The sequence below is a fragment of the Staurois parvus genome, unplaced genomic scaffold, assembly GCF_062004578.1.
Source record: "Staurois parvus isolate SC_StPar_1 unplaced genomic scaffold, SC_StPar_1.0 ptg000080l, whole genome shotgun sequence".
NCBI classification, from domain to species: Eukaryota; Metazoa; Chordata; class Amphibia; order Anura; family Ranidae; genus Staurois; species Staurois parvus.
Genome location: NW_028317876.1, coordinates 8931200 through 8954878, shown reverse-complemented (window position 1 = coordinate 8954878; position 23679 = coordinate 8931200). Strand labels below are relative to the sequence as shown.

Genomic DNA, 23679 nt, shown 5'->3' with positions numbered 1-23679 from the left:
ATCATGATAGCACGTTCACATCTTATCTCTCTCTTTCTGTCCATACACTTGTTTACTGCACACTATACTATATTGTTCTTTTCGCTATGTTTTTTCTTTTTTTTTTTTTTTTAGATATGCCCATATCAAAAAGTTTGCATTGTACATTTAATTTGGGATGATTACAGGCTGCCTGTTTTTAGTTAAGAAATGGTTTTGTGGCCCAGAATTCAGGACACACAGACAATAGTGACTTTTAGTACTGCAGGTTGTTCAGTCTCTAAAGAGAACAGTTGTGGTGATCATATTCAATCTCAGCCTCCTCTTCACTCAGGAGTTAAACTAGAAATAACAGGAAAATGCTATTATCTGCTTTTCTTTACAGTGAACAAGAATGTACTCATACCAGTATAAGAAATGTCATTTTGTAATCCTGTATATCTCTTACTGCTCTACCTCAGCCCAACGTTCCTTTCATTTAATGGTGATAAAATGTATTCTTGTCAAACTGTGAAACTATAGTGTGTCTCCATCCTTATTATCTTCTTAACATCTCTTGACTTTAGCTGGCCCCGCTGCAGTAAATTGCTTATTTTTGCGTCTTAAAATTTTCATAGAAATGGCAGTTAAATCCAGGTCAAGCATACAGCTAATCAGAGGGCAGAATGTGTTTTTAATCACCTAATTTATTTACTTGCTTCACCCTTCCTCAGAGCCTGCAGTCATTCCATTTAGAGGTTCTGACACTTGTCTTGGGAAGGATTTAATTCTGTGAAACCATTTTCTGTGTTTTTCTAATGGCAGTCTGGTCCAAATCCCTGTACGCTAATATGCGAAATTGGGTGGGCGAGCAGATTTTAGCTCTTGTTGCTTTGCCAGTTCTTTCTCTTACAAATCTAATTTCTGGTCTCAGAAAAATATTCATCTAAGATACATTTTTTGATGTGTTATCAATTTTCGAAGAGCTCTTCTCTGCTACAGCGTTTTAAGTGCTGATACCATCATATCCCTGCTAGTTAGGTGAATGTAAGACAAGCAGGAGCTGCTATAACTCCTGTCTTTCTTCTTCCCGTCTTTGGCAAAGATTTGGAGCCAGCTACATATTATGCGCTCTGGTGGTCTATTTATTTTCTTTAATCATGTCTGTGTTGTGAAAACAGCTGGGCTCATAGGGTGTGGACAGCAGGGGTCCTATCTATTGTTTTATTTTTCATTTTGAATTATTTTAAAATATGTTATGCGGTCACTATAAAAAGTTTTCTTTTTCTATCTGGGTCGTGCATTTGTTAAAATAGATTTTGGTGCACCAGATGGGCTAATAATTCATTTAGACATTTGTCTGACATGGATTGGAAGTCTAGACTACAGCCTAGTGCAAACTTTTATTCTTCTATGTGTGCTCTCTGCTGTATGGATGTTTTCCGCACCAGGATTAATCTGTGACTACAGTCTTCATATGTTTTTTGAGAACTGTCGCGTGTTATGGATTTTTTCTCCCACCCATGCAACATTATAATTAAAGCCAGACCATGTGACTGCAATCGGGCTCATAGCATAGGGTCCACATATCTCCTTGCATATGATTTATCCAATCAGCAGTAGTGTTTGGCAAATTCATTTAAGTAAAGCAAAAGGGAATATACAGTCTTTTCTCTCGTTCATTATATTTCTTAGGTTGGATAAACATACAATGTACAGCATGTATAGAGTAATGAGTTCCCAACATTCTTCATTTAACATTTATCAAATGTATTCTGCTCAAACTGTGATTCTATAGCATGTCCCTGTCCTTATTATTTTCCTGGTTATCATTGTAGCATGAAACATTTTATATTGTCTAATTCAATCCTGCAATACAATATAGTCTACGTATAATTATAGAAAATGACACACAGGTTATAATTGGCATATACTGTCAACATAAAAAAGCACTTTTTAAAGGTTGAGTGGAAGATAGGAGGGAATCATGGCGAAAAGAGATTTTATGCATGTATTTGGACATCTTGGCTTTGATATATACACACACACTCATCGATACATTTTGCTAGTACCAGGTTGGACCCCCTTTTGCCTTCATAACTGTCTTAATTCTTCAAGGCATAGATTCAACAAGGTGTTGGAAACAATCCTCAGAGATTTGGTCCATTTTGACATGATGGCATCATGCAGTATCTTGCTGTAGATTTGTCAGCTGCACATCCATGATGCGAATCTCCCATTCCACCACATTCCAAAGATGCTCTATTGGATTGAGATCTGGTGACTGTGGAAACCAATGGAGTACAGTGTACTGATTGTCATGCTCAAGAAACCAGTTTGAGATGATTGGAGCTTTGTGATATGGTGCATTATCCTGCTGTAAGTAGCCATCAGAAGATGGATACACTGTAGGGATGGACATGGTCAGCAACAATACTCGGGTAGGCCGTGGCGTTTAAACAATGTTCAATTGATACTAAGGGGCCCAAAGTGTTCCAAGAAATGATACCCCACACCATTTACACCACTACCACCAGCCTGAATCGTTGATACAGGGCAGGATGGATCCCTGCTATCATGTTGTTTATGCCAAATTCTGACCATGACATCTGAATGTCACAGCTGAAATTGAGACTCATCAGACCAGGTAACATTTTTCAAATCTTATATTGTCCAATTTAGGTGAGCCTCTGTGAATTGTAGCCTCCGTTTCCTGTGTTTAGCTGACAGGAGTGGCACCTAGTGTGGTCTTCTGCTGCTGTAGCCCATCTGCTTCGATGTGTTGTGCTTTAAGAGATGGTATTCTGCATACCTTGGTTGTAACGAGTGGTTATTTGAGTTACTGTTGCCTTTCTATCATCTTAAACCAGTCTGCCCATTCTCCTCTGATATCATCAAGGCATTTTGCCCACACAACTGCTGCTTGGTGGATATTTTCTTTTTTTCGGACCATTCTCTGTAAACCCTAGAGATGGTTGTATGTGAACATCCCAGTAGATCAGCAGTTTTTAAAATACTCAGACCAGCCCGTCTGGCACCAACAGCCATGCCACTTTCAAACTCATTTAAATTCCCTTTCTTTCCTATTCGGATGCTCGGTGTGAACTTCAGCAAGTAGTCTTCACTAAGTCTAGATGCCTAAATGCATTGAGTTGCTGCCATGTGATTGGCTGATTAGCAATTTGTGTTACCAAGCAATTGAACAGGTATACCTAATAAAGAGACTGGTGCTGTTGGAAGAACAAAGAGTCACTCTAAACAGAGTTGGAAAGGTCCAAAGGCTTTAAGTTGAGCAGGGTATATTTCACTTGTGAGGATATCATGGACCCTTGTTTGTGAACAAACATGTCAAAGCCAGAACTTAAGTACATTGTGGATAGTCGAGATTAGAGGTCAAGGTTTTGGTTCTAAACTTGCTATTTGATAGACTATCAAAGGCTATGGGAAGAAGTGGTTGAATTGGTCATCAAATTATTTGTCATACCATTCCCTGACAGCATTTGTAACTATATTTAGGAAGTTTATATGAAATGTAATAAGTAAATATGAATTTTAGGTGACAGTGGAATCTCCTGAATGTGTTATTATTTCTATCAGACAACTAGGTGTATGCATTTCTGTACTATAACCCAGAGATAAAAATGGACCCTATAGATTACACTTAGTAGGAACTGCTGACTCTGAATTTATGCTGTAGATAATCTCAGTCCTGAGATCTATTTTTAAGCACTAACACAGCAGCTAATGCTGCTCATTCACATGGGCGCTGAGTCCTGTATTGCGTGAAAACCATATGTTTGTTTTTGTAATGTTTTTGTAATGGCATCGAGCTATGTGCAGGTGGCACATATTAGTGAAAAGAAGCACATCTGCTGTTCAGACTCGCAAACATAACCAACTTTGAGAGGGATGAGTGCACAGCCTCAGCATAATGCTTGTGTGTCCAGGTCCATGCACCTGTCACTGTGTACCTGTGAGTGAGACAAGTGAGTCCACTTGTCTCAGAATCTTTTAATGATACTATGCACTGTAGATGATGATATTTAAAGTATTTGCAATTTTATATTAAGGGAACATTATAATGAAATTGTTCAATAATTTTTAGCCGCATGTTTTCACAAAATGGTGAACCTCTGCCTATCTTTGCTTTTGAGACACTGACTCTCTAAGATGCCCTTTTTATACCCAATCATATTACTGACCTGTTGCCAATTACCCTAATTATTTGCAGACTGTTCTTCTAGCTCTTCCCTGTTTGTACCAACAATTTGAAAATGACCTTATTTTTTTCTTAAAATGGTACATTTTCTCAGTTTAAACGTTTTGATGTTTTCTATTTTTTGTATTGTGAATAACATGTTGGTTTATGAGATTTGCATATCATTGCTTTGTTTTTATGTAGATCTTACACAGCATCTCAACTTTATTGGAGTTGGGGTTGTAAAAAGTTTTCTTTTGAATATCTAATTCTAGTCATATCCTACTGAAAGTAATATACCTCACTAACCACAACCTTCTATAACTGGATTGTGTCATGACAACCTGCTACTGGATATGATTGTTCAGTAAAAATATATAGTTATGCAGTTCCTGTGAGCACTTTCTGATCTGCTTTCAAACCGTGAGGTCTATAGGCATACTGAAGGGTTTTAGTCTGGACTGCTGCAATCTTTCCAGGGAATAATACTTGTACACTATATAGCACTCTATATAGCACTATACAGTGAGGAACAGAAGTATTTGAACACCCTGCGATTGTGCAAGTTCTCCCACTTAGAAATCATGGAGGGGTCTGAAATTCACTCTGAGAGACAGAATTAAAAAAAATAAAAATTCAGGAAATCATATTGTATGATTTTTAAAGAATTTATTTGTCTTGCACTGCTGAACATAAGTATTTGAACACCTGAGAAAATCAGTGTTAATATTTGGTACAGAATCCTTTGTTTGCAGTTACAGAGGTCAGACGTTTCCTGTAGTTCTTGACCAGGTTTGCACACACTGCAACAGGGATTTTGGCCCACTTCTCCACACAGATCTCCTCTAGATCTGTCAGGTTTCGGGGCTGTCACTGCGCAACTTGGAGTTTCAGCTCCCTCCAAAGATGTTCTATTGGATTTAGGTCTGGAGACTGGCTAGGCCACTCCAGAACCTTGATATGCTTCTTACGGAGCCACTCCTTGGTTATCCTAGTTGTGTGCTTTGGGTCGTTGTCATGTTGGAAGACCCAGCCACGACCCATCTTCAATGCTCTGACTGAGGGGAGGAGGTTGTTGCTCAAAATCTCACAATAAATGGCCCCATTCATCCTCTCCTTAATACAGTGTAGTCGTCCTGTCCCCTTTGCAGAAAAGCACCCCCAAAGCATGATGTTAACACCCCCATGCTTCACAGTAGGGATGGTGTTCTTGGGATGAAACTTATCCTTCTTTTTCCTCCAAACACGACGAGTGAAGTTTAGATCAAAAAGTTCTACTTTGGTCTCATCTGACCACATGACTTTCTCCCATGCCTCCTCTGGATCATCCAGATGGTCATTGGCAAACTTCAGACAGGCCTGGACATGTGATGACTTGAGCAGGGGAACCTTCTGTGCAATGCATGATTTGAAACCATGACGGCATAGTGTTCTACCGACAGTGACCTTTGAAACTGTGCTCCCAGCTCTCTTCATGTCATTGACCAGCTCCTCCCTTGTAGTTCTGGGCTGATTCTTCACCTTTCTTATCAGTGATACCCCACGAGGTGAGATCTTGCATGGAGCCCCAGTCCGAGGGAGACTGACAGTAGTCTTTAGCCTTTTCCATTTTCTAACAATTGCTCCAACAGTTGAACTGTTTTCACCAAGCTGCTTGGCAATTGCCCCGTAGCCCTTTCTAGCCTTGTGGAGGTCCACAATTTTGTCTCTGGTGTCTTTTGACAGCTCTTTGGTCTTGCCCATGGTAGTAGTTGGCATCTGACTGAGTGTGGGGTGGACAGGTGTCTTTAAAGAGCCGAGACAGGTGCTACTAAGTTAGATTGAGTGGAGTAGAGGTGGAATTTTTAAAGGCACAGTAACGGGTCTTTGAGAGCCAGAATTCTTGCTGTTTCTTAGGTGTTCAAATACTTATGTTCAGCAGTGCAAGACAAATAAATTCTTTAAAAATCATACAATGTGATTTCCTGAATTTTTTTTTTAATTCTGATTCTCAGAGTGGGAATGCACCTACAATGTGAATTTCAGACCCCTCCATGATTTCTAAGTGGGAGAACTTGCAAAATCGCAGGGTGTTCAAATACTTCTGTTCCTCACTGTATGGCTTAATGGGACATATTGGAAAAAATCTGCAGTTTATAGGGCTTGATTTATACTTTCTTGATCCGCCTTGCTGAACTGTTTTTGGCCCCTCCCACGAACACCAGCGACACGACACCGACAATGGGGCACCATTCCTCCCACTGACACCTGCGATGGGGCATTGTTCCTCCCACTGACACCTGTGATGGGGCACTGTTTCTCCCACTGACACCTGCAATGGAGCACTGTTCCTCCCCTTAATACCATAGAGGGGACACTGTTTACTCCCACTGACACCAAGACATTTTCTACTCCCACTGGCCACAGTCTGGCCCTCTTAAAGTTTGAAGGACTGTAGAGTGGCCCTCTGTTTAGAAAGTTAGGTGACCCCTGGCATAGAGGATAAAAGGGAAAGGGCCGGCTCCTGCCTGATCGTCTTACATGTTAATGCGTGCATAGGGCTTGGCATGCAAAGTACTAATTACGGTACATTAAGAATTCCCATGGAAAAGACATGTTGAATCTAGCCAGAGCAGGAGACTCTCCTGGTAAGATAGTGGTGGTGAAATTTTTTTGCATAAAGTGCAGCCCCTGACACCACCAAAGTGGCACACATAGCACTCCGTGAATGTAATGCTACAGAAAACTGTCAGACGGTAAACATACTACAGGACGTGCTACAGGAGATGGTCAAAAATTGTATACGTGCTACAGGAGATGATCAGAGACTGTAGGAGTGCTACAGGAAATGGTCAGGGACTGTAGGAGTGCTACAGGAGATGATCAGAGACTGTAGGAGTGCTACAGGAGATGGTCGGAGACTGTAGGAGTGCTACAGGAGATGGTCGGAGACTGTAGGAGTGCTACAGGAGATGGTCGGAGACTGTAGGAGTGCTACAGGAGATGGTCGGAGACTGTAGGAGTGCTACAGGAGATGGTCGGAGACTGTAGGCGTGCTACAGGAGATGGTCGGAGACTGTAGGCGTGCTACAGGCGATGGTCGCTGACTGTAGGCGTGCTACAGGCGATGGTCGCTGACTGTAGGCGTGCTACAGGCGATGGTCGGAGACTGTAGGCGTGCTACAGGAGATGGTCGGAGACTGTAGGCGTGCTACAGGAGATGGTCGGAGACTGTAGGCGTGCTACAGGCGATGGTCGCTGACTGTAGGCGTGCTACAGGCGATGGTCGGAGACTGTAGGCGTGCTACAGGAGATGGTCGGAGACTGTAGGCGTGCTACAGGAGATGGTCGGAGACTGTAGGCGTGCTACAGGAGATGGTCGGAGACTGTAGGCGTGCTACAGGCGATGGTCGCTGACTGTAGGCGTGCTACAGGCGATGGTTGGAGACTGTAGGCGTGCTACAGGAGATGGTCGGAGACTGTAGGCGTGCTACAGGAGATGGTCGGAGACTGTAGGCGTGCTGCAGGAGATGGTCGGAGACTGTAGGCGTGCTACAGGCGATGGTCGGAGACTGTAGGCATGCTACAGGCGATGGTCGCTGACTGTAGGCGTGCTACAGGCGATGGTCGGAGACTGTAGGCGTGCTACAGGAGATGGTCGGAGACTGTAGGCGTGCTACAGGAGATGGTCGGAGACTGTAGGCGTGCTACAGGAGATGGTCGGAGACTGTAGGCGTGCTACAGGAGATGGTCGGAGACTGTAGGAGTGCTACAGGAGATGGTCGGAGACTGTAGGCGTGCTACAGGAGATGGTCGGAGACTGTAGGAGTGCTACAGGAGATGGTCGGCGACTGCAGGCGTGCTACAGGAGATGGTCGGCGACTAAGAGAAATCTCAGCCTTTACAGCCTCTTCAAAAATCCATGTTTCAATGACTGTGCTCCTTACAGCCTACTTAAGTTATTTGGCCACAGCACACATGAACGTCTTTTTGTTTGCATAAGAGAAGGGACACTGCAGAAGTCACACACATGTAGTAGACTAACCACTGTTGAATATTTTTTTTCTTTTTGCAGCACAAAATACAATAATGTGCGAATGGCAGTTCTACATATTAATAAATCAAATACCAGTTTAGTATCCATGGATGAAGATGCGTTCTGATTGGTTGCTCTGGGGCACCATACTAGCCATTTCCTTTGTGCTACTTAAAAGGCTGCTTGGCTGAGTACAATTCTAAGATTTTCCTTTGAGCACCCAACAATAATGCTGGAAGTGTCTACAGGTGCCAGAAATGAGTTGCAACATGGGTAGTCAGGAACATTTCTACATACTTTTAATTCCTTCTTCTGATCCCCATCCTTGTGTTTGGGACTGAAGGTGGAGCTGCTTTTTATAGAAGTTGTGCAAAGTTTTTAAGTCTATAAGTTGAAGTGTAAAACTATTATGACAGTGGATCATTGTTTTTATTGCAATAAGGCTGCGTGTGATCATTTTACTTTTTAAAAGTACGCTTATCGCTAAATGATCTGTTTTTAGATTTGGAACCGTCTTTTATAATTGAATGTGTACCAATGATGGATATGTGTACCTATTTACTCACCAGAAGGCTGAACGTGTCTTTTCTTATTTTATCCAACAGATTGGAATGAGGAGCAGATCGACTCTTGCAGAAAAGGTCAGGCTGAGCCTGCAGTATGAGGAGGCGAAGAGAAGGTATTGTTTCTAGAGCTGGATTTGCTGTCATGGGCTAAAAATGGTTGTTGGGTGACCTCTACTGGGCATTTATGGAAAAATTGTTGCATGCAAATTTAGTATGCATTTTTGATGTATCTTCTACCAGGAATCACTAATGTCACCACTGAGTAGTGCTAATTTTAAAGGTAGAACAATAATATACAGACCTGGGTCTTTACTTTTCATAATGGTATTCACCACACAGTTTAACTATTTTTCTTTTTAATTTGTTATTAATACATTCAGACTCTTGCAGCATTTTAATTTGAGTAGAGTGGAAAGGGATTAGAACATCTATTAGGTTTTTATTGTTGTCTCTGCCCCCGTTAGCAAGATTCACCCTATTTGTCCCGTTTATCATTCTTATTGAAAGTGAAAGTATAAGAAAATCCCAAATTTTGGGTTGAGATCAGGACATTAATAGAGGGGAAATGGGAGGGAAATATCCCCAATAAGACACAGAGGACCAAAAATAAAAACCTCCTTTACTCTATCCAAATTTTTAAAAAAAGTTTTTTGTCGTTAGTGGCACTTTACATTCAAAGAAGTGACATTAAGTTTTAGGGTGTTAGCTTTGCTGCTGTGAAAAACAGGTGTGACCAAAGGGCGGTGTTCAAATTGTATTAGGTTTGTATATTGGTTATGCTGCATCATTTAGCACTACAAAGATACCTTATACTGTGCATTCTGCTGCATAACTTTACAGACATTTTTATTTCATAGAAGTTACAAATCAGCTTATGGGGCAGAACTTTAGTTTAATGTACATGCTATCCTCACAGGAGAAATCCAAATGATGTTATTACACCTACTTAGGAACTCTATGTCCCAGGATGAATATAAAGTTTAACTGCATTTCTGACATTGAGGACTGAACTTCAGATGCAACAGAAGCCAACTGGCTAACTTAAATGTAATAAATACTATTTGTTGTGCTGAACGGGAAGTAGAGAAGAGGCAGAATTTTGAAGAAAACTGCACAAAGGATGATCTCCATCTGCTATCCTATGTCATATCTGGCATATGGAGAAGCAGTGATCTCATCCATTTCTCTGAGTTCATTGATGGGTTCTTCTTCTGACCATAGGATTTATAGCATCACCTACAGGAATAAGACACTAAGCAGAAAAAGGACACAGCACTGTGTCTTCAGATGCTTGTTTTGGCCGCAAAATTTTGCAGGCCACTGTTTATTAATCCTTGTTTTTGGTTTGCCCACCCTTTTTTGAGACACTGCTCTGGGTCAATCCCTATGGTCAAGAATCAGAAGAGCTGTGTTTGCCAAGGAATATAAGAGAAAATGGAATTTGTCACTGAATTTTACGGTGAGCAATAAAAATCCTGTTTTATTGGCTTGCCACATTACTGCAGATATTTGACAGCTATTATGTGTGAGACCCATGTGGAAACATAAGTAAAGCATTAACAGTGAAAAGCTGGCTATAGGTGGATCGAAATTTAGTCGGTTCAACAGAGACCATTGAAATGTTGATCCTTGTGTAGCCATTCCTGTTCGACAGAGTTTGCTTACATTGACTTCTGATGAATGGTAATGATAAACTTTTGTTCATCAGCAACTGCAGCCAATCAGATAGGGGAATTAGGTTTTTTTTGGGAGTGGGGGGGGGGGGGGGCGCTTCCAGTAGAAGTACCAGTAGAATGAATGTGCACTGGCAAATGTATATTCAGTGCAGAGGATAAATCATAATGGTGAAAACAGTTCAGTATCTGGTGACTCAGAGGGTGGAGAATAGACAGGGGAAATCATTGTATACATTTTCTGGACACTGTGCAATTATGACCTAGTATGCAGCATCGCTTTACATGGTACCCTCTGGTGTGTTAAAAACTCATTGGCCGAAGTACATTTATTACGAATACCCGTTAGTTTTCTGAGCAACATCTTACACCGACAGCACACATTATTAGTGATGGATATAGAATGTTTGTTTCATACAGATGGAATGGGTTTAGAGAAGCCTTCAAATCTAGATAACTGGTGTCCATCTGTCATTTTGCTGGTTTTCTTAGATGGCACTTTGCATTGACTTCACTTATTGGCAGCATTGGGTGTAGAATGTTTTTCAAGCAGTGGGAATGGGTAAAGCATACACTTTGGAAACTTTGTGCTCAGAAAAGGTAGCTTTATTTTGTAAAGTAAAGCAGTTATATTGCATGCAGAGTGGGACAATGAGAAGTTGTGGGTATGGTGACCTAATCGCCACTTTACATTAGGTACACATTATTTTTTGAGCAAGAATGTAACCACTGAAAAGACTGTCCCAGGAATGCTACAGAAGTATCACAATATTCTTGAGTGAAAAGTCTTCAATAAGTATTTATTCAATGTTTTAGTGAAACAAAGTGAAAATAGAACCTACAGTGCTTTTGAAAAATATTCATAGCTCACAAATTGATACATAATTGTGAAGTGGAAGGAAAATGATTTTCAAAATTTTTTACAAGTAAATAACTGGAAAGTGTGGCATGCATTTGTATTCAGCCCCCTTTACTCTGATACCCCTAACTAAAATCTAGTAGAGCCAATTGCTTTCAGAAGTCACCTGTTTAGTAAATAGAGTCCACCTCTGTGTAATTTAATCTTGTTATGAATACAGCTGTTCTGCGAAGCCCTCAGAGGTTTGTTTGAGAACATTATTGAACAAACAGCATCATGAAGGCCAAGGAACATACCAGACAGGTCAGAGATAAAGTTGTGAAGAAGTTTAAAGCAGGGTTATGTTATAATAAATTATCATAAGCTTTGAACTTCTCACGGAGAACTGTTCAATCCATCATCTGAAAATGTAAAGCGTATGGCACAACTGCAAACCTACTAAAACATGGCCATCCACCTAAACTGACAGGTCAGGCAAGGAGATCATTAATCAGAGAAGCAGCCAAGAAACCCATGGTAACTCTGGAGGAGCTGCAGAGATCCACAGCTCATGTGGGAGAATCTGTCCACAGGACAACTATTAGTTGTGCACTCCACAAATATGGCCTTTATGAAAGAGTGGCAAGAAGAAGGCCATTGTTGAAAGAAAGCCATAAGAAGTCCCATTTAGAAGGTGCTCTGGTCAGATGAGACCAAATGTGAACTTTTTGGCCTAAAAGCAAAATGCTGTGTGTGGTGGAAAACTAACACTGCACATCACCCTGATCACCTCATCCCCACCGTGAAACATGATGGTGGCAGCAACATGTTGTGGGGATGCTTTTCTTCAGCAGGAACAGAGAAGCTGGTCAGAGTTGATGGGAAGATGGATGGAGCCAAATACAGGGCAATCTTAAAAGAAAACATATATTCATTGACTTAAACCCAAAAACCCACAATTATAGTGAAAAAATCAAGACCCAAAGAGATTACCCAAATATATCAAATATATATAAAAGAACAAAAATAAAATAAAGTCCCAATATGCAAAGTGTCCAAATAATGTGTCTAAACAAAGATCAATATCTTGATAGGAAGACGCTTCCTACTCCACCGAGTGCTGTGACACTGGAGTGTTTTTTTTGCATGATACACGTGTGGCACTTTAGTTCTGGGATTTAAAAGGTAATATACTATGTTGAGATTTTGTTTTTTGAGGTATTTGAAGAGCACCTGTGATTGATTTGCATCTTCTTCAGTGGAGTAGGAAGCGTCTTCCTATCAAGAAATTGATCTTTGTTTGGACACATTATTTGGACACTTTGCATATTGGGACTTTATTTTATTTTTGTTCTTTTATATATATTTGATATTTTTGGGTAATCTCTTTGGGTCTTGATTTTTTCACTATAATTGTGGGTTTTTGGGTTTAAGTCAATGAATATATGTTTTATTAGTACTTCAGGGGAAGGATATTGATATGACTTTAAGGGATTTCTGAGGATTTTATATATATATGTGTGCTGATTTATACTTATTCAATCTTAAAAGAAAACCTGTTAGTGTCTGCGAAAGACTTGAGCCTAGGGTGGAGGATCACCTTCCATCAGGACAACGACCCTAAACATACAGCCAGAGCTACAATGGAATGGTTTGGATGAAAGCATATTAATGTGTTAGAATGGCCCAGTCAAAGCCCAGACCTAAATCCAATTGAGAATCTGTGGCAAGACTTGAAAATGGCTGTTCACAAATGCTCTCCATCCAATCTGACAAAGCTTGAGCTATTTTGAAAAGGAAAGTGGGCAAAACTTTCACACTCTAGATGTGCAAAGCTGCTAGAGATATACCCAAAAAGAGTACATAGCATTGACTCAGGGGGGATGAATACAAATCCACACCACACTTTTCAGATATTTGTTTGTAAGGAATTTTGAAACCATTTATTTCCTTCCACTTCACAAATATGTGCCACTTTATGTTGGTCTATCACATAAAATCCCAATAAAATACATTTACGTTTTTGGTTGTAACATGGCAAACTGGAAAATTGCAAGGGTTATAAATACTTTTTCAAGGCACTCTAACTACAATTGATTGGTTTAAAGTGTTATTAAATCCACTAATTTAAACAGCAGTTAGTGCTGTACACTTCAGCACCTTTATTTGCCTTTGAAACTCTATCTTCTCTTGGTCCTGTTTACTGGTGGCTCCATATCTTACGGGGTCCAAATGGCCACCCTGTCATACTTAATCACTGGCCTATGGCAGTGCCTTCTGTCATGACTCACCACTGGCTATTGCGACAAATTTTGTCATACCTCACCGCTGGCTAAGGCAGTGACTTCAGTCATGCCTGACCTCTGGCCATGGCAGTGAACTTTTTTCATACCTCACCACTCCCCATAGGAATGTTTTCTGTCATATCTTACCTCTGGCTACTACAGTAACCTCTGTCACATCTCACTACTGCCCATTGAAATCAAGGGTTGACATGACCTCCTTGCTTGTACATAAGCACTTTTCACTTTACTGGTTTGTAAGTACATTTCTGCTTTTATGAGTAGATAAAACAGAATTATTACACTAAATATTGTCAGCTTTATACTATCTTTTATCTTTAACTCTTATGCTCTAATCTGAACACAAAAATTGGTAAAAGGGCTGCTAGGGGCACCAGCATCTTGATATAGACAAAAAGTGTACAGAAAGCTAGTTAGACTTTTGAGATGCCAGTTACAACAAAGAATTAAACTGTTTCATTTTTATTAACACAACAATTATGGCACATATTTATTTAAAATAACAATGTGTGTACACAGCGTTCATATAGAAGTCTCTGTTAAATTACCCCCCATAGACACCAAAACGTATCAATTTCCAAAGAGTGTCTCAATTCCCAAAAATTCAACTAGGCTTGAGCTGTCTTTCATCTGTAGGCAGTCTCAATGCGTTTCGTGGAAGCATCCTGCTTCTTCAGGTGCTAGGGGGGAGTAAGTCAGAGGAGTTCCAGTTGTAACTGGTACCTTTTTAAAAGTCCAACCTGCTTTCTGTCCATTTTCTGCCCTAATCTGATAATTATGGAGAAATAAATCTAGATACTTCAGGCCCATGGTAAGGTGTAAATGTTATAATAATAATTTCACCTGATTCATTGTCAAACAGCCCATTTTGTTTTATTTTATTAAAGTTCTGCTTTAATGTTTAGTTAGCTTTTGGGTCTTTTTTTTTTTTCTTTTGAGTTGTTTAGAGCTTTACTTCTGAATCTAAACTTAGAAAAACATGGAATGAATGGCAAGTTTGCAAATGTAGAAAAATAGCCTTCGTAGTTGGATATGTGCAGTGGCTTCTACTTATCAGTATAAATAACAGCAGAACTTAGGTGGGAGAGCAGATGTTATAAGTATCTTGTAATAAGCTAGCCATCTGCAAGGCGTATGGTGTTTTCTGCGTTAACAGGTTTATAATCGCTGCAATCAGTTTGTGTCGCCCATATCTGATCAGTAGCCTGCAATATAGTGATGTCATTAATAAAAATTACACTACTTTGGAATATTTCTTATTATTTCTTATTAACATTCAGAAAGTATTTTAAGGTTCATGTCAAACCTGTAAATAACTACTCTTTACAAATGCTGGAATTTTTTCCTTTCTTCCTGAATTTTATAAATCATACCAGTCATATAAGGATGTTGGTGAGCCAGGTAATTGGGGCCTGTCTATCACTTTGCTGGTTTAGGCACTCTGTGCTTATTGTCAAAACAGATCAGAAACTCCATCTATTTTGCAGGCTTTTTTTGATGGTACTTTGTGTAATTGATGCCTTTGCCTTTTTTTGTTTATTGAAGCTAAATTCCAGACTTGATTTCAGTCTTACACAGTTGTAAAGGCTTCTCCTGTACTGAAAATGCTTACTCTGATTTCACTGCACACTGAGCTTTTCATACTGTGCATTAGAGACTGCAGACAGTCAGAGTCCACCTCATTTCCTGGCTATCCATCCCTTTCCTCCCCAGCCTGACTGTGCCTGGCCTACCTATCAATCATAGAGGCATCACAATCTCTATGCAAATGTAGTCTTTTTAAGAACGCTGATTCACCTTGTCAGTATGAATGTGAGTTAGGGACCTTAGATTGTAAGCTTCTCGAGGGCAGGGACTGATGTGAATGTACATACAATATACTGTATGTGTAAAGTACTGCGTACATTGATGGCGCTATCTAGGTACCTTTTTGATAAAGAAATGATGAATGAATCTTGACTGACATCCAGTCATCAAGACATGTTGATATTTGCATAACTCTTCCCAAGAGCCGGTCCACTGTTTGCATCAGGCTTGAGGGCTCTTGAGAGGTGTACTGAGACAAGGTGCTGTAATGTTTTTGGAAAATTATGTACAGAACTCTGCTGCCCCCTCCCACCAGCTATGATCTCTCTGCATTGCATAAAAAAGTAAAGAGACTAAAATAAGGTATATAATGGAAACAGGTTATTTTTAAAAAAGTAATTAGCGTGTTGATGAGGGGGTGAAAGGAGGAATTGGAGAAGGCAAAATATAAGTAGACTAAATTTCAGATTTAAGCATGTCTGTATTACTATCAGTAAAGGTTGCTTTTTCTTTTCACCATTCATTGTTCGGTGATTTTAAATAGAGATTGAATTGATTTCCCTTTACTTAAGGGCACCTTTTTGATACATCTTGAAATACATGGCAGTTTGCTTTCAGCGGTATGTCTTGCGTATCATATACCACATGAATTGCAGGCAAAATATTTCTAGCTTAGATGTAGACAGTTTAATGCAGTGTTACCCAAACAATGATTGAGCTGTGATTGGGGTAGATACGTGATTTTCTTTTGTGACTAAGTTGAATCTTTTGCTTTCTTTCCAGTATGGCCAACCTGAAGATAGAACTAGCAAAGCTAGACAGTGAAGCTTGGCCTGGGGCCCTGGATGTGGAAAAAGAGAAGCTTCTGCTAATTAATGAAAAGGAGGAACTACTGAAGGAGCTACAGTTTGTTACTACACGGAAACGCACTCAGGATGAGATTGAACGGCTGGAAGCAGAGAGGAGGAGACTGGAAGAGGACCTCTTGTCTGTCAAAAGCATCCCCAGCCAAGCACTTGCCGAGAGGTTTGTCATCAGTTTGAGCAGGGTGTGCTCCTGTGCAGGGTCCAAGGCCTAAGCGCCAGCTGTGACATTTTTTTTTAAGCCAGAAAATCTCAAAGGTGCACCCCTCTGAAACTGGTGTCACTTTAATATAAACTATATTAAAAATATTAGTCCATGACTAAGCCCCACCTATACGTATCCCCTGTGCAGTGAAAATTCCCCTACTAGCTACTGATGTATTGTCATTTAAACAAGGTGATGACAGGTAAGTGAAGCTTATTCCTAACTCATGAAGGCCAAGTAACTCTAGTAATGGAATGACAAGTAGAAAAGGCTATTCTGTGTAACCAAGTTAACAGTAGGCACATTAAAATGTCAACCCCTAGACAAGACTTTTAGTTTAATGTAAATGTATAACTGGTTTTGTTTAGTTTCTTCAGCAGCATCATAAACTTTTAAATAAACCCCCCAAAAAAATGTGAGATTATTTTTTAACTGAAAATTGTCTATTGACTCAGGTTGAAAATTCAAGAGAAAAAGAAGGAGTTGGTAAAAAAGCTGGAAGAGACGACAAAACTCGCCACATACCTGCATTCAGAGCTGAAAAGGTAAGTTCCTGACTTCTAGCATGTGCAGCTTAATCAGCAGCTTGTCCCTAAGCATTTTTGAGAATTTCATGTACATTCTGTATCTAAAACAGATATATTTAAATAATTTCATGTACCTACTGTATCTAACACAGATATATTTTTTAAAAAAAAACTCCACTCTTGGCCTTCGAGACTCTACTCTCTCCTGGTTCTTCTCCTACCTATTACAGCACTCCTTCAGTGTTATCTATAACTCTGTCTCCTCTCCACTTCCTCTTGCCTTAGTGGTCCCCCAAGATTCTTTCTTCTGACCCCTTCTCTATTCCATCTACACCTGTTCCCTTGGTCACTTGATAAACTCCCATGGCTTCCAGTACCATCTGTATGCTGATGACACACAAATCTATCTCTCTACTTCTCATCTCTCCCATTTAGTCTCCTCTCGCATTACTAACTTACTTACTGATGTATCAGCATGGATGTCACACCGCTTCCTCAAACTCAATCTTTCTAAAACTGAGCTCATAATATTCCCTCCAGCCCATGCCCCCTCCCCTGACTTCTCCATCAAGATCAATAATAGAACCATCAGTTCCTCCCCTCATGCCAGGGTACTAGGTTTAATCCTGGACTTTGACCTGTCCTTTCAGGCCCAAATCCAATCACTGTTCAAATCTTGTAGACTTCACCTCTGCAACATCTCCAAAATACGCCCCTTTTTAACTATTGAAACCACTAAGCAACTTATTCATTCCTTTGTTCTCTCTCCCCTTGACTATTGTAACTCCCTCCTCATTGGCCTACCTAATCGCAGGCCATCCCCCCTCTTCAGTCTATCATGAATGCTGCTGCCAGACTCATCCAATGAACCAACTGCTCCATGTACACCACCCCACTCTGCCAATCCCTCCTGGCTTCCCGTTGCCCAAGGAATAAAATTCAAAACATTAAAAATAACATATAAAGCCATTTACAGCTCTACCCCAAATTATATCACCAATCTTGTCTCCAAATATCACCCAAACCATCCTCTCTGCTCTCTAGCTCACTTGTCTCCTCCTCTCATGCTAGTCTCCAGGACTTCTCCAGAGCCGTCCCCATCCTCTGGAATTCTCTACCCCAATCTGTCCAAATCTGTCCACTTTTAGGCAATCCCTATAAATCTATCTCTTCAGGGAAGCTTATCGTGCCTTTAGCAGTAACCAAATCTTCTGTTTCTCCCTTCAGTTCACCCTTCACAGTTATTACCTTTTGTTCCACCAGCCCCTCCTTATTAGAATGTAATCTTCCAGAAACAGGGCCCTCCTAACCCTCTTGTATTGAACTGTATAGTTGCTGTATTGTATCCCTTTATATAGTAAAGCACTGAGCAAACTGTTGGCGCTATATAAATCCTGTATAATAATTTTAATAATTGGGGGCTTTTGTTTCAAATAAGGTTTATCGAAGCAGAATAAACATTTATTATATTTCAATAAGGTTTATATAAGCAGAAAGAAAAACATTTAATATATTTACCAATCCTTAGATGTGGCGGTTGCATTCGTTTTCTTTTTTCAGGCTAAGAATATTTCCTGCACCTACAGAAAATACCTGTTGACCCTGGAAGAAAACCAGTGTCCTTGTCACTTCCTGTGCGCTAAACTGAAATTTCATGTTTTATCATCCTTCTAAGTTCTTATCTGTGAACTACAGAGCAACTCCACCATATGTTATTTAGATAAAAGTGGAGGTGTTTTTACTCCAAATGAACACAGAAGAGAGACATGGGCTTTTAGTGCAGTCATTTTTAATATTCACCCTCTCCATATGAATGTCTCAACCATGAGAGTCCTCTTACAGCGGCTGTCAGATTGACATTTCAGCCAGCGGCTGCAGCGCCATACACTGAGCTTCAGCTCTCCCAGCTGACACGCTGTCCACACTGACAGGTGAACAGATCCGCAGTGGGACGGACAGTAGGCAACCAGGCCGGCTCAGTGTACGGTTCTGGATAGGAGGAAGAGGCTGTTTTCCGTGTCAGGAGAGCAGCCTATAGCGACAATGCTGTTCTTTCAACGATGTACAGTCAGTTAGTGTTGTCACTCTAGACCAGGTGTTACTGACAGGATTACCAGGTAAAAAATAAGGGAAGAAAAGCTTGAAAAGGAAACCAACGCAGTCACATCTAAATACTGGTAAATTGTGATATATTAAATTTTTGTGTTTGGGCTTGGATACCCTTTAATCTGCTCAAATAAAATCGTTAAACTAAAGTTTCTAGACATATGGTATAGTTTTAATATAAGATTACAAAATACAAACAAATTTAGGTTGAAGCCCTGGTTTGATATCGATTCCATTTTTGCATTTAGTGGTTATGCGCATGTTTTATTAATTAATAAAATAATCAGAGGAGCTGTGTTAGAAGTGGCATTTTATTTAGCCTTATTTAACTGATCATTTAGGTGTCTTTGATTTTTCCCTTTGTTTATCCTTCCTGAAGCTCTGAACAGAAGTATCTATTATAATTAATATCATGTATTAATTGAATAATACTTATCAGTACTTTGTGCCTTTTCTTGTACACAACAAAATAAACTAATTGATAATGTTTGAAGAACTAATTAGGTTTGACAAACATCTTCATTACACACTGGATAATCACTAAAGCCTTGTCAATAAGACATGCTTCATCTTGCTAAGCGTTCCTTACAGCCAAAGCGAGCAAGCATGTGTATCACGACTAAAACGCACATTGTTGTACTCAAAATGTGATAATCCGTCTTTCAATTTCAGTAAACAATTGAACTGTTTACAGGAAACTGTCTTCACTGTTCAAAGACATCTAAATGTATATTTAGTTAACAGTTGGCATAAAATATGATATATTTTTTGCTAATCTGTATAATTATTATTCCAGAATAAAGACTTAACTTTTTATTTGTAAAATCAAAACCTAACATATTCTGATTGCATATGCATATATGACCACAGCCTCCCAAAATGTCCTGTTTACCAAATAAATGACCCCACTATTTAATGTATGTTTGCTTGTAGACTAACCAGAAGTTAAAAAGGCTTGTAAATCCCTCAGGGAACAAGTGCACAAAGTGCTTTACTGTTAAAATCTGTGTTCTGATTTAGAAATGAAAATGTAGTTTTTCTATCTGTTGGTGCTGTCTGTAGGTCCTCCCCAGACAAAGCCCAATTTATGGGCATTCCTATGGTGGAAGGGACAGGCAGCACCAAAGCTAAATCCTCCTTTTCTGCAGCCTTCCTTGTGCCCCTCTTCCCCCACTTTATTCAGCTTCCACAGCTTCAGAGGAGATCACTACAGTAGTAGCTTGTGTTGTAAATAAGGGCAGCTGGGGTAGAGCATTGTCCTTCACAACACTGTCATTCAACACAAGCCTGCAGCTACTATTTTAGTCTCTCTCAAATACATTAGCTGCAGTATTGCGTTTATCTAAAAGACAGAGCTCTGCTCCAGCTGCATCATTCACAACACAAGCTGCCAGCTATTACTGTAGTAATCTCCTGATGGCTGTGGGAAGTTGTAACCCAGTCTTCTCACAGCATAAAAAGAGCTGAGGGAGGCACAGAGCAGCACAAACAGGAGAGCAGCACTCAGAGGAGGCGGAAGCTGTCAGTCAGATTCCATCTCCTTGCTCCAGTGTTGTCAGCCGTCTGACCACACTGCTTCTCAGCCCCTGCAAAGATATTAACATGGACAAGTTTTATGTGCACTGGGTCTATTGCAGGATTTTACAAGCCTTTTTAACGTCTGTGAGAAGACTTCTCTAAGCATCGGTTCACACAATGGACCACATATAAATGTCACAGGAACTGCACCGCATTCCTGTCCAATTCACATGCAATTTACTGTGGTGCGATTTAAGTTTAAGCCCATTCATTTTGAATAAACTCAAATTGCACTGCAATGTACCAGAATCGTGCATGCACCAATTTTGGAACCGCACTGCAACCAAATCACATGGTTGTATTGTACCATGTGATCCAATGCAGACGAATGCACTAATTTTGCTACCTGCGGTTGGGGTGTAGTTAAGATTGCACTGACACGTGCAATCACCTTGACCATATATTAAAAAAAAAAAAGGAATATTCTAGTAAAAGTATCAGGGTTAAGTTGCTTTGAACTGCAAACCTTTAATACTAAAATCAAGCAACTCTATGTATTTCTTTATATAGAGAAAGAAATAGTTTGATTTTGGTTTTAAATGTTTGCAATTCAAAGCATGTTAGCCCTGATAGTGTTACAAGATGCGATTGATGATAATGCGCAGAGCCATGTGGACAGATTTTGATCTACTGTGATGAATATTATGAATTTTGGTTGAGGTGGTTAATCTGTTTTACAAAGTGAGGTCAGCCAGTCTGTTTTCTGTACTCAAACTGTGAAGTGATAATATGCAACTAATTACAGCTGACCATTTTAAAGAATGAGGAGAAGAAATGCTACTGTGTGTGATGACTGATTTGGGGTTTTGTATTTCTGGAGGACAGAAACACTGTGCAGGCTGTAGGCAGTCCAACAAGAGTAAACTGTTTTCTAGTCATATGTGTTATATATTTAGTTTTATCATTTCGTTAGGAGGCTTTGAGGAGGGATCATTGATATTACAATAAGGGGCCACTTCCCCTTTATCTATGTCTGTAATTTAGCTTCTGTTTTTTTTAGTTTGGAGGCTTTGGTGGATATTTTACCATTTGTAATTTTTAGCGTGATGTTCTCTTGTATTTCTCTTCCAGCCTTTCTGCCAGCACACTGTCGGTTTCATCAGGCAGCAGCCTTGGCTCTTTAGCATCCAGTCGAGGGTCCTTAAACACCTCTAGCCGAGGCTCTCTGAATTCTCTGAGCTCTACAGACCTCTATTATAACCAGGGTGACCTTGCAGCAGACTTGGACTATCAGTATAAGCTGGACTTCATGCTGCAGGAGAAAAGCAGTTACATTCCATCTGGGCCAATTACTACAATTCACGAAAACGAGGTTGTCCACTGCCATGGCAGCTCTGACTATAGCAATTTAACCACTGCTCAAGAAGACCCACAAGAATCCAAACCTCCCAAGTCTGTGACCTCCCTGTCTTCCCTGTCATCACTTTCATCTTTATCTCCACCAGGCTCTCCCCCTGTACTGGAAGGAGCCTTCTCCTTGCCTACTCAGGACTCTGTTGGTACAGATTTTGAAAGTTGTGAGCTTCCTGGGATATTCTCTGAAATGAGCATCTGTGAAAATCAGCATTTGTTGGACTCTATTACAGAGCCATCTCCACCCCTCTTTGAGGAAAAGAGTATACGGCATCGGGAGAATACTGTATTACATGAAGAAAGCAGAGGTTAGTCTTTGCCTAAATCTCTGTGCAAGGGTAAGCTACATTTTAGCTATCAGTTTGGAAATGTGCTAGCTCATTTTTTATACAGTTGTTAACACAACATAGTATATCTTTAGACATTTCTTTTGGTCTAGTAGTATTTAAGAGTTTGAACCTCTCATTGGTTTTTATTGTTGTGAGATTCTCCCTCTGTATTTGGAATGGTGGCATGATGGTTCTGACCCATTTCAACTCTTCTAAAGAAAAAAAAAACTAAACACCCCCTTATCTGTTATACCTGAAATCAGACCTTAGATGCAGTGTGGCCACACTTTACACTCTCTTGAGTTGAATGGGATCGCCAAGTTTGCCTCTCTTGTAGTTTGGAAGTGGAAGAAAACACCAAAAACAAATATTTTCTATAGATCTATTTAGAGTTGTATGATCTAACTTTAGCAATGATGATAGGTTCATTACTGGATAAGCACCTTAAGCTACTGAGCTCTATAAACGATAACAGGATGTTTTCACCAACAGTTTAGAAGAAACTGAACAATGTGAAAAGCTGAGAATTATTGAAAATGGCACAGTTAGGCATACCGTTAAGCCAGGGCTTGACAAATTTGCTTTGAATCTAGGAGGCAGCTAAAAATGTTAGGAGCCAGTGTTTTCTTGCTGCCTACTCCTAGGGCTGGTACAAGGATCTTTGTCTATGGAGTTGTACCCCCCCTCGTCCTTCAGCTTCCCCACCCTTGTACTGCTGTACCCCCCTTCCCCCCATCCTCCAGCCACCCCACACTGGTACTGCTAGCCCACCCTCCTTTCCAGTCACCCCACACTGTTACTGCTGTACCCCATGCTGGTACTGCTAAACCACCCTCTACCCCTCCCCCCAATCCATGGCAACCCACACTGGTACTACAACCCCCCCCCCCCCCCCACACACACACACACGTATACACACACACGCACACACACACCAAGCCTCCAGTGCTTGTACTACTGGGCTGGAGATTTGGATTTTACTGCCCCCCACCCCTATCCTGGCACCATAGGATGACTGGTGCCAGCTCTGCCAGCCAGCATGAGGTCCCTGTCCCTTGGGGAGATGGGGTGGTGTATGGAGATGATGGGGCTATTTCACTCACCAAGGTGCAGAGTGAGGTTGATGGAGTGCAGGTGCTGGTTCCTGGGCAGCATGCTTAGGCTGTGCTACCTTGTCTTGAGCACCTGGTTGTCATTCAGGAAGTTGGCACTGTACTGGAGATGGGGCTGTCCACTGTCAAAGGTGGCAGGACTTGACTCTGGCTTCTCTCGGAGCACTCATCCATGGCTGCCTGGACTCCCTTTCTAGCAGTTTGCTTTCAATCTGACAGTGCTGATCGCTCGAATGACCACATCCTCCA

At 40.6% G+C, this 23679-nt stretch overlaps 1 protein-coding gene across 1 annotated transcript in view; it reads left to right on the top strand.

Moving 5' to 3' along the window:
- The window catches only part of WWC2 (WW and C2 domain containing 2), a 244050-nt gene that overhangs the window by 131003 nt on the left and 89368 nt on the right, over positions 1 to 23679 (top strand). Inside the window, exons 8-11 of the mRNA XM_089669642.1 lie at positions 8777 to 8850; positions 16141 to 16383; positions 16881 to 16970; positions 21708 to 22297. Of these exons, the coding sequence (XP_089525768.1) occupies positions 8777 to 8850; positions 16141 to 16383; positions 16881 to 16970; positions 21708 to 22297 (997 nt within the window). The remainder of the gene's footprint in view (positions 1 to 8776; positions 8851 to 16140; positions 16384 to 16880; positions 16971 to 21707; positions 22298 to 23679) is intronic.